At 46.0% G+C, this 12,064-nt stretch overlaps 1 protein-coding gene across 1 annotated transcript in view; it reads right to left on the bottom strand.

The window, feature by feature from the left end:
- The window catches only part of LOC311139621 (adhesion G protein-coupled receptor L1-like), a gene marked incomplete at both ends in the record, with an annotated part of 96,769 nt that extends 85,763 nt beyond the window's left edge, over positions 1 to 11,006 (bottom strand). Inside the window, 3 exons of the mRNA XM_084174532.1 lie at positions 5,014 to 5,213; positions 9,828 to 10,006; positions 10,810 to 11,006. Of these exons, the coding sequence (XP_084030658.1) occupies positions 5,014 to 5,213; positions 9,828 to 10,006; positions 10,810 to 11,006 (576 nt within the window). The remainder of the gene's footprint in view (positions 1 to 5,013; positions 5,214 to 9,827; positions 10,007 to 10,809) is intronic.
- Positions 11,007 to 12,064: the final 1,058 nt, after the last annotated feature.

The raw sequence follows: 12,064 nt of genomic DNA on the forward strand, positions 1-12,064 counted from the left end.
AATAATACTGCACCTAGTTAGCTAGCTGAATAAACTAAGTTAGTCTATTCCTAGAAAACATTGAACCGCTGTAGTTTACAACAATTCTAGTTTCTGAGGTGGAAGTTGGGAGAGTTATATTTGGGAGTTGTGGTGAGAGAGGCCCCGCTCTCTCCTTTCCCAGATGTTTAGTTCATTTCATTCCGATCTCCTCTGCATTATTGTAGCCATCTGCTGCAGCCTGTCAACTATGCCTCTGCCTATCCCTGTTCTCTCCTCTCCGCACAGGCTACACAAACGCTTCACACCGCGTGGCTGCTGCCTCTCTAACCTGGTGGTCCCTGCACGCACCACCCACATGGAGTTCCAGGTCTCAGGCAGCCTCTGGAACTGCCGTTCTGCTGCCAACAAGGCAGAGTTAATCTCAGCCTATGCTACCCTCCTGTCCCTCGACTTCTTGGCGCTGACGGAAACATGGATTACCACTGAAAACACTGCTACTCCTACTGCTCTCTCCTCGTCTGACCATGTGTTCTCGCATACCCCGAGAGCATCTGGTCAGCGGGGTGGTGGCACAGGAATCCTCATCTCTCCCAAGTGGACATTCTAAATGTTTCCCCTGACCCATCTGTCTATCTCCTCATTTGAATTCCATGCTGTCACAGTCACTAGCCCATTTAAGCTTAATATCCTTGTCATCTATTGCCCTCCAGGTTCCCTTGGAGAGTTCATCAATGAGCTTGACGCCTTGATAAGTTCCTTTCCTGAGGATGGCTCACCCCTCACAGTTCTGGGGGATTTCAACCTCCCTACGTCTACATTTGACTAATTCTCTCTGCCTCCTTCTTTCCACTCCTCTCCTCTTTTGACCTCACCCTCTCACCGTCCCCCCCTACTCACAAGGCAGGCAATACGCTTGACCTCATCTTTACTAGATGCTGTTGTTCTACTAATCTCACTGCAACTCCCCTCCATGTCTCCGACCACTACTTTGTATCCTTTTCTCTCTCCCTCTCCTCCAACACTACTCACTCTGCCCCTACACAGATGGTAATGCGCCGTCGCAACCTTCGCTCTCTCTCTCCTGCTACTCTCTCCTCTTCCATCCTATCATCTCTTCCCTCTGCTCAATCCTTCTCCCTCCAATCTCCTGATTCTGCCTCCTCAACCCTCCTCTCCTCCCTTTCTGCATCCTTTGACTCTCTATGTCCCCTATCCTCCCGGCCGGCTCGGTCCTCCCCTCCAGCTCCGTGGCTTGATGACTCATTGTGAGCTCACAGAACAGAGCTCCGGGCAGCTGAGCGGAAATGGAAGAAAACTAGACTCCCTGCAGACCTGGCATCTTTTCACTCCCTCCTCTCTACATTTTCTTCATCTGTTTCTGCTGCTAAGGCCACTTTCTACCACTCTAAATTCCAAGCATCTGCCTCTAACCCTAGGAAGCTCTTTGCCACATTCTCCTCCCTGCTGAATCCCCCCCCCCCCCCCCCTCCTCCCTCTCTGTGGATGACTTCGTCAACCATTTTGAAAAGAAGATTGACGACATCCGATCCTCGTTTGTTAAGTCAAATGACACTGCTGGTCCTGCTCACACTGCCCTACCCTATGCTTTGACTTATTTCTCCCCTCTCTCTCCAGATAAAATCTTGCGACTTGTGACGGCAGGCCGCCCAACAACCTGCCCGCTTGACCCTATCCCCTCCTCTCTTCTCCAGACCATCTCCGGTGACATTCTCCCTTACCTCACCTCGCTGATCAACTCATCCTTGACCGCTGGCTATGTCCCTTCCGTCTTCAAGAGAGCGAGAGTTGCACCCCTTCTCAAAAAACCAACACTCGATCCCTCTGATGTCAACAACTACAGACCAGTATCCCTTCTTTCTTTTCTCTCCAAAACTATTGAGCGTGCCGTCTTTAGCCAACTATCTTGCTATCTCTCTCAATCTGACCTTCTTGATCCAAACCAGTCAGGTTTCAAGACTGGTCATTCAACTGAGACTGCTCTTCTTTGTGTCACGGAGGCTCTCCGCACTGCTAAAGCTAACTCTCTCTCCTCTGCTCTTGTCCTTCTAGACCTGTCTGCTGCCTTTGATACTGTGAACCATCAGATCCTCCTCTCCACCCTCTCCGAGCTGGGCATCTCCGGCGCGGCTCACTCTTGGATTGCGTCCTACCTGACCGGTCGCTCCTACCAAGTGGCGTGGCGAGAAGCTGTCTCCGCACCACGTGCTCTCACCACTGGTGTCCCCCAGGGCTCAGTTCTAGGCCCTCTCCTGTTCTCGCTATACACCAAGTCACTTGGCTCTGTCATATCCTCACATGGCCTCTCCTATCATTGCTACGCTGACGACACACAACTAATCTTCTCCTTTCCCCCTTCTGATAACCAGGTTGGCGAATCGCATCTCTACATGTCTGGCAGACATATCAGTATGGATGATGGATCACCACCTCAAGCTGACCCTTGGCAAGACGGAGCTGCTCTTCCTCCCGGGGAAGGACTGCCTGTTCCATGATCTCGCCATCACGGTTGACAACTCCGTTGTGTCCTCCTCCCAGAGTGCGAAGAGCCTTGGCGTGACCCTGGACAACACCCTGTCGTTCTCCGCTAACATCAAGGTGGTGACCCGATCCTGTAGGTTCATGCTCTACAACATTCGGAGAGTACGACCCTGCCTTACACAGGAAGCGGCACAGGTCCTAATCCAGGCACTTGTCATCTCCCGTCTGGATTACTGCAACTCGCTGTTGGCTGGGCTCCCTGCCTGTGCCATTAAACCCCTACAACTCATCCAGAATGCCGCAGCCCGTCTGGTGTTCAACCTTCCCAAGTTCTCTCACGTCACCCCGCTCCTCCGCACACTCCACTGGCTTCCAGTTGAAGCTTGCATCTGCTACAAGACCATGGTGCTTGCCTACGGAGCTGTGAGGGGAACGGCACCTCCGTACCTTCAGGCTCTGATCAGTCCCTACACACAAACGAGGGCATTGCGTTCATCCACCTCTGGCCTGCTGGCTCCCCTACCTCTGCGGAAGCATAGTTCCCGCTCAGCCCAGTCAAAACTGTTCGCTGCTCTGGCACCCCAATGGTGGAACAAGCTCCCTCACGACGCCAGGACAGCGGATTCACTCACCACCTTCCGGAGACATTTGAAACCCCACCTCTTTAAGGAATACCTGGGATAGGACAAAGTAATCCTTCTACCCCCCCCCCCCCCCTTAAAAAATAAATAAATAAATACAAAAAATACAAAAAAATAACAATTAAAAAAAAGATAAAAAAGAAAAAAAAACATTTAAAAAAAACATTGTAAAGTGGTGATCCCACTGGCTATAAGGTGAATGCACCTATTTGTAAGTCGCTCTGGATAAGAGCGTCTGCTAAATGACGTAAATGTAAATGTAAATGTATGTTTGTGTTTTGGGTTTAGCTGCAGCTATAGTGCAACAGTTCTGCTTAGATAGCAGGGTGGGAAACAGAGTTTGGAGGTTGAAGAACGTACATAATGTACCAGTGGTAAACAGGTGCACTTACAGTAATTGAACAATTGTCTTCATAACCAATTCATATTATGCTGGGTCACATCCTTCATAATCTGTGTCTTTATCAGCAGGACACACAGTTCAGTAGGCTATTCCCCAAGTGATCTGTATTGTAAAATATATAACAATCACCTGGCCCTTCCTGGACAGATATGATATATAAAACAAGAATTTGGAACCGTGCAGCATATCGTTTAACCTCTTTCTGCAATATGGCAAGCAGTACGCAGAAATTTCTATGAAATTACGTTGAACCAATGTGGAGTAGATCTTTAATTGACGTCTGTGCCCAGTGGGAAAGCATATTTAAAGCATCAGATGAAAGCTTTGATTAGTAATAAAATGGCAGCAGTAGAGCACTAGCAAGATAAATCTAAAACAAACTCAAAATTGTATGCAATAAGGCTTTCTGTATTGAATATAGCCAGCAATCAAAGCAATTTAAAAGTAAATTGTAATTTCACTCAATAATCCAGAGTTCAAAGGTCACAAAATCTAAATGAGATTCTGTCCAACCAAAAAAGTATAAAATGTCCTTGAGATCCAACATCCAAAAAACAATTCAATTCAGTTCTTTAAAAAAAGAAAAAAGGTTAACTCAATAATCAACAAATTAAGAATCTAAAAACAAAAATAATTGTCACATGCGCTGAATACAACTGGTGTAGACTTTACCATGAAATGCTTGCTTACGAGCCCTTGAGAACAATGCAGAGTAAAAAATATATAATTGTAACACAAGAGGAATAAAATACACAAGAATGAAGCTATATACAGGGAGTACCAGTACTAGATCAATGTGCAGGGGTACAAGGTATTTGAAGTAGATATGTACATAAAGGCTGATGCTGAAGCTGACATTAAGGGAGATATTATTGTCTTGACACCACACTGCCAGGTCTCTGACACCTCCTCCCTGTTTGCTGACATCGTATAGTCAGCAAACTTGATGATGGTGTTGGACTTGTGCGTGGCCATGGGGTCATGGGTGAACAGGGAGGATAGGAGGGGACTAAGCACACAACCCTGGGGGGCCCTGGTGTTGAGGGTCAGTGTGGCGGAGGTGATGTTGCCTACCCTCACCACCTGGGGTCGGCCCGTCAGGAAGTCCAGGATCCAGTTGCCGAGGGAGGTGTTCAGTCCCAGGGTGGGACTCTGGTGTTGAATGCTGAGCTGTCGTCAATGAACAGCACTTTCACATAGGTATTCCTCTTGTCCAGGTGGGAGAGAGCAGTGTGAAGTGCATTCGAGATTGGGTCGGCATGATAATTAGAGTGGGTCCAGGGTATCTGGGATGATGGTGTTGATGTGTGCCATGACCAGCCTTTCAAAGCACTTCATGATTACAGATGTGAGTGCTACAGGGTGATAGTCATTTAGGCAGGTTACTCTAGAGTTCTTGGGAACAGGAACAATGGTGGTCAGCTTGAAACATGTTGGGATTTCAGACCGGGACAAGCAGAGATTGAACATTTCTGTTAAGACACTTGCCAGCTGGTCTGCGGATGCTTTGAGGACTCGGCCTGGTATTCCGTCTTGTCCCGTGGCCTTGCGAGTGTTAACCTGTTTAAAAGTCTTACTCATGTCAGCCACATAGAGCGCAATCACACAGTCATCCGGAACAGCAGGGGCTCTCATGCAAGGCTCTGTGGTGTTCACCTCGAAGCGAGCATAGAAGTAATTTAGCTCGTCTGAGAGGGAGGCATCATTGGGCAACTCACGGCTGGGTCTTCCTTTGTAATTCGCAATAGTCTGCAAACCTTGCCACATGCGACGAGCGTCTGAGCCGTTGTAATAGGATTCAATCTTACTTCTGTATTTTCCTTTTGCATGTTTGATGGCTCAACGGGTGTCATTGCAGGACTTCCTGTGTGCGTCCGTGTCCTGTCCTTGACTTGAGTTAAATGTGGTAGCTCTAGCTTTTAGCACAGTGTGAAACTCACCATTAACCCGTGACATTTGGTTAGGGTACGAGCGCATAGTCACTGTGGGGACGACATCGTCGATGCACTTCCTGATGAAACCTGTAACTGTTGTTGTAAACACGTCGATACTGTCGGATTAGTCCCGGAACATATTCCAGTCTGCGCTAGCAAAACAGTCCTGTAGCATTGCATCCGCTTCCTCAGACCATTTTTGCACTAAGCGCATCACTTTCTCCTCTCACTTGAGCTTCTGTTTGTAAACAGGAAGCAGAAGGATAGAATCATGGTCGGATTTGCCAAAGGGAGGTAGAGGGAGGGCCTTGTACACGTGTTTGTGTTTCGTGTAGAGGTTGTCCAAAAGTATTGTGCTGGTAAAATGTAGGAAGAACTAATCTGAGATTTCCAGAGTTAAAGTCACCAGCAACAATAAGCACAGCCTCTGGATGTGTGGTTTCCTATTTGCTTAAAGCCCTGTACAGTTCCTTGTGTGCCAAGGTGGTGTTGGCCTGTGGTGGGACAGTGGTGATGATAATAGATGAGACTTCTCTTGGAAGGTAAAAGGGTCTGCATTTAACTATCAGGTATTCCAGGACAAGGTTGAGATTTTTTCCACACTGAAGCCGCGCACCAATTGTTGTTGACAAAGAATCACAACCTTCCTCCTTTGGATTTCCCTGAGTCCATTGTTCAATCTTGCTGGTGCATGGAGAATCGATCGAGTTGAGTAGCTGAGGGGGGAAACGAGTCAGACAGCCATGTCTCTGTGAAGCACATGATATTATAGTTTCTCGTGTCTCATTGAAAGGATACCGTCCTTCTGAGCTCATCCATCTTATTATGTGACTGAACATTTGCCAAGTGCTGGACGATTTTCTCTGCGTCTAAGTCGAACCAGGACGCCTGACCTTCTCGCTTTGGCGTTTCTTTGAGGGGGACCAGATCAGATGTAAACAGATATTTTGTGAGTGAGTCCAATAATTCATTTTTTCCAGGCAGATAATCCAAACATGTTGACAGAACAATCACTTCACTATTTAATTCAGAAGTTTTCGAACAAACATTTCCTTAATTGTTTCTCACACGGCGCCCATTTTGCTCTCACCTTCCTAATCACATGACCCTATACATAAAGTTTTTCTTCCTATGAATGCATGCATAACATTTCATTCTATATCATTTAATTTTGCATTTAATGTGGTGATGTTACAAATGGATAACATATTGTAAAGATAGGAGTAGTTTCACGGAGAGAAACACCTGTGGGTCTTTAGGATACCATAGATCACACACAAAAACATGGCCCACTGGGCACACACAGGTTGAATCAAATTTGTTTCCACATCATTTCAAAAAAATAAATCTCTGAAGCTGGAGACTCTTATCTCCCTCAATAACTTTAAGCATCAGTTGTCAGAGCACCTTACCGATCACTGCACCTGTACACAGCCCATCTGAAATTAGCCCACCCAACTACCTCATCCCTATATTGTTATTTATTTTGCTCTTTTGCACCCCAGTATCTCTATTTGCACATAATCTCTTGCACATCTAGCATTCCAGTGTTAATACTATTGTAATTATTCTGCACTATAGCCTATTTATTGCCTTACCTCCATAACTTGCTACATTTGCACACACTGTATATATATTTTCTGTTGTATTTCTGACTTTATGTTTTTTTTTACCCCATATGTAACTCTGTGTTGTTTTTATTGCACTACTTTGCTTTATCTTGGCCAGGTCGCAGTTGTAAATGAGAACCTGTTCTCAACTGGCTTACCTGGTTAAATAAAGGTGAAATAAAAATAATAATAAAAAAAAATAAAATAAAAAAAATAAATTACATTGAACCAACGTGGAATAGATGTTGAAGTTGAGGTCTGTGCCCAGTGGGGGGTATGATGCTACAGTACAGTACAAAACCATTGACTCAAGAGGAGATCTATAGCTAGATGTCTCTATTGACGATGAACCACTGTAGTTTTATACACAAACAGCAGAGAAAATGTCGGTGCACAAGCCCATTATCTTTCTCATTTTACAATTACATTTTAGTCATTTAACAGACGCTCTTATTCAGAGCATACATTTTCATACTTTCTCCTCTTCATAACTCCTCTTCACAACCTCACAAGCAGCGGCTAAAAAAACACTCTTGTGGACACACTGGCAACTTAGGCCCAGAAAAATAAATGAGAGGGAAAGGCTGGTTAATGAGAAATGCTATTTCTACAGCTTTGATGTCCCTGGTCCACGTAAGCACACAGCTTAGACAAAAACTAATTAGAGATGTCGATCACATCCCAAAGACATTAAAAACATATTAGCACAATAACCATTTGAGAGGGTGTCCATGTCCCTCTGTGTGTGTGTGTGTTTGTGTGTATGTGTGTGTGTGTGTGTGTGTGTGCATGCGCACGTGTGTGTGTTTGTGTGCGTGTATGTTTTACTATTTGTAGAGTATATTGAAAGAGTTTATTATCAAACTGTTTGGTACTTTTACTGTGTACTGTATGCTCAAGAAGATATTGTACTGCATGTGTTCCTTCGGGTGCCGTTGTTGCTAATACCAGGCAGAAGCAGAGTTTGGTCACACTTTATTTGGATAGTCCGGATAGTTGGTAGATGGTCTACAGATGGTCATACTATCAACAAACTATCTGTTGATAAGCAACTGCTTGCTAAGGTTACGGTTAGGGTTAGGGTTAGGTTTAGAATAAGGGTAAGGGTTAGGATAAGGATTAAGGTCAGGGTTAGGGCTAGGGCTAGGGTTAGTAGATGGTTAGTTGAAATGTTACTGATAGTCTGTAGATAGTCCATAGAGGATCTACAGATGGACTATCCAAATAAAGTGTTACAGTTTCTACAGTTCCCACCTATAGACAGTCTTCTCAGCAGCATACATACAGCCACTATTGAGTTTATGACTGATGGATGAAAAAGAATGCTGGGTCAACCAGGCTAGATGGCATAAAGAGAAGCAGTCCTTGTTCGGGCAGGCTTCGGCGTTTGTCGTCACCGGCCTTCTAGCCACTGCCGCATCACATCTCATCATTCCATTTGTTTTGTCTTGTCTATTACACACACCTGGTTCATATCCCCTCATTAGTACATGTATAAGTGTTCCCTCTGCCCCCTTGTCCTTGTGGGTGATTGTTTAATGTGAGGAGAGACTAGCTCGGTTGAGCTCCGTGTGTTTTGTATTGCCGGGATATATTTTCCCTGTGTGCCTGTTTTGTTCCAGTGCACCTGTTTTGCTCACTGGACTGTTTGACGCTATTCTGCATAACTCTGTATTCCGGAATAAACTCTGCATTCTGTGATTTACCCTCCGTTGCCTAACTCCTTCAAAACACCCATCAAAGAAAGACAGACAGGGCGGCAGGTAGCTTAGTGGGTAAGAGCGTTGTGCCAGTAACCGAAAGGTTGCTGGTTCTAATCCCCGAGCCGACTAGGTGAAAAATCTGTTAATGTGCCCTTGAGCAAGGCACCTAACCCTAATTGCTCCTGTAAGTCGCTCTGGATAAGAGCGTCTGCTAAATGACTTAAAATAAAAAAATAAACATATGCAGAAAGAGAGATAGTGTCACGAACATTGAGAGACGGGTCAGACCAAGGTGCAGCGTGGTATGCGAACATGTTTATTAAATCAAATAAACATTAAACAAAACAAGAAACAACATAACGTGAAGTCCTCAGGCTATACACATACAAGCCTAAACACGGAACAAGATCCCACAACTAAGGTAGGCAAACAGGCTACTTAAGTATGATCCCCAATGAGCGACAGCTGTCTCTGATTGGGAATCACACCCGGCCAAACATAGAAACACAATACCTAGATCACAAATATATAATGCATCACATAGAATTCCACACCCTGACTCAACATACTAGAGTTCCATACGTCAGGGCGTGACAGATAGCCTGCTAAACTATTCACATATGCTATTTGTATCTATACAAACGATTCTGGTTAGCCAGACGGAGGGAAAAACAGGGAAGAGAAAAAGTGAAGAGCTGGTAGCTGCCTAACGGTGGCTATTCATCAGCCTGTAGGTCTGGGGGTAGAAGCTACTGGCCAATCTGACAGTTTTTGCCATGAAGCTCCTATACTGCCTGCGTCTCAGTGATGGAAGTGGGGAGAATAGGTCGTGGCTCAGGTGGCTGAGGTCCCTGATGATCTTCTTGGCCTTCCTGTGACACCTGGTGTTCTGGATGTCTTAGAGGGCAGGCAGTGTGCACCCAATGGTGCGTACGACTGAGCGTACCACCCTCTGTAGAGCCTTGCGGTCAGTGTCGGTGGAGTTACCGTACCAGGCTGTGGTGCAGCCTAACATTATGCTCTCGATGGTGCTCCTGTAGAACACTGGGAGAGACCGAATTTCTTCAGTCTCTTGAGGTTGAAGAGTTGCTGTCTTGCCATCTTCACCACGGTGTCCGTGTGGTTTGAGCATTTCAGCTCCTCGGAGATGTGTATGCCGAGGAACTTTAAGTTTTTGACCGTCTCCATGGCGGACCCGTTGATGAGAATGGTACGCCGCCCAGCCTGGTTCCTCCTGAAGTCCAAAATCCTTTGTTTTGCTGACATTGAGGGAGAGGTTGTTTCCCTGGCACCATGCCGTCAGAGTGCCTACCTCCTCCCTGTAGGCTGTCTCGTCGTTGTTGGTAATCAGGCCTACTATTGTTGTGTCAACAGCGAACTTGAGGATGGAGTTGAAACTGTGTGAGACCATGCAGTCGTGGGTATACAGGAAGTACAGGAGGGGACTGAGGACGCACCCTTGTGAGGCCCCCATGTTGAGGATCAGTGTGATGTAGGTAATGTTGCCTACCTTCACCACCTGGGGGCGGCCCGTCAGGAAGTCCAGGACCCAGTTGCATAGGGAGGAGTTCAGTATCAGGGCCGTGAGCTTTGTGCTGAGCTTAGAGGGCAATATGGTATTGAAGGCTGAGCTGTAGTCAATTAACAGCATCTTCAGAAATAAATTCCTTTTGTCCAGGTGTGCAGTGCAATGGCATTTTCATTGTCCGTGGATCTGTTGGGTGAATTGTTGAGGGTTGAGTGTGTCGGGAAGGGAGGAGGTGATGTGGTCTTTGACTAGCCTCTCCAAGCACTTCATGATGACGGAAGTGAGTGCTACGGGTTGGAAGTTATTCAGTTCAGTTACTTTCCCTTTCTTGGCCATGGGGATGATAGTGGACATCTTGAAGCAGGTGGCGATAACGGCCTGAGCTAGAGATAAATTGAAAATGTCAGAAAACACAACAGCTAGCTGGTCTGCACATGCTCTGAGGGTGTGGCTAGGGATGCCGTCTGGGCCTGCAGCTTTGCGAGGGTTAACATGCTTGAATGACTTACACGTCCACCGTGGAGACCGTAAGCACATAGCCCTCGTTGTCCTCAGGGGCTCTTCTCGGCAGCTCAGAGTTGTTATGCTCAAAGCGTGAGAAAATGGTTTTTAGCTTGTCAGGTAGGGCGGCGTAGGTGTCCGCAACGTAACTAGCTTTCTTTTTGTAATCCGTGATAGTTAGAAGCCCCTGACACATATGCCTCATGTCCTTGATCTTGATCGATCTGCATATGTCGTATTTGTGCTGTTTAACCATACAATTGTCCCCGGTCACCTTGCCGTGTTCATAAGCTGCCTCTCTTTATTTCAGTTTCCCGACAAGGCTGCCATCAATCCACGGTTTTTGATTCGGGTAAGTTTGAAAGATACCATCGGTATCAGATCATTTATTTAAAAAAAATATGAATCCAGCGTATTTATTGATGTTATCCCCAGAGGCTCCCTGGAACATATTCCAGTCCATGTGATCAAACCAGTCTTGGAGCATGGATTCTGATTGGTCAAAACCAACGTTGTACAGACCTGACCACCGGAACTTCCCTCTTGAGTCTTTGTTTGTAGGTGGGGAGGAGCAAAATGGAGTCGTGGTCAGATTTGCCGAAAAGAGGATGGCAGAGGGCCTTATAACCTTGTCGAAAAGGCGTGTATCATTGGTCAAGAGTGGAATTTCTGTGAGTTGGACAGTCAATGTGTTGATAGTAAAATAACCAGCTTCCTATCTGCACGATGAACTGTAAAGCCTGCTGGTTTTATATAATCTGTTTGGATGTCAGAGGAAAGCCGTTGTCTCAGAAAAACAGATTATGTTGCAGAATCTGATGTCCCTCTGGAAGGATATCCTCGCTCTGAGTTCGTCAAGTTTATTCACTAATAATTGAACATTGGCGAGTAGTATGTATCGGTAATGGAGGACGGGTCGCCTGGCATGTCAATCTCACTACGTCGGCGGCTTCGTTTCCTTCTCTCCGGTATGAATCCCAGGCTACCCGGCGCACCACCTGAAAGGCTAGACCATTGTTCCGCCGTCTCCGGGAATTCAGGAGTACCCAGCGTGTGTACGAAGTAATGCACAAAACAAACAGAGTAAGAAAATTTGAGAAAAACACCTACCATGTTCGTCTGCGCCATCTTGAACAGATGGGGGGAGTGAAAAGGAACAGAGAGAGTATATACTCCAAAATGGCTGCAATCATTGACCACTGCCTTCCTAGAGAGTGGAGTCATAAGAATCTAAAGTAGATTTTAACTTTGCACTGATAGAAG

Source organism: Coregonus lavaretus, assembly GCF_964263955.1.
Source record: "Coregonus lavaretus genome assembly, chromosome: 2".
NCBI lineage: Eukaryota > Metazoa > Chordata > Actinopteri > Salmoniformes > Salmonidae > Coregonus > Coregonus lavaretus.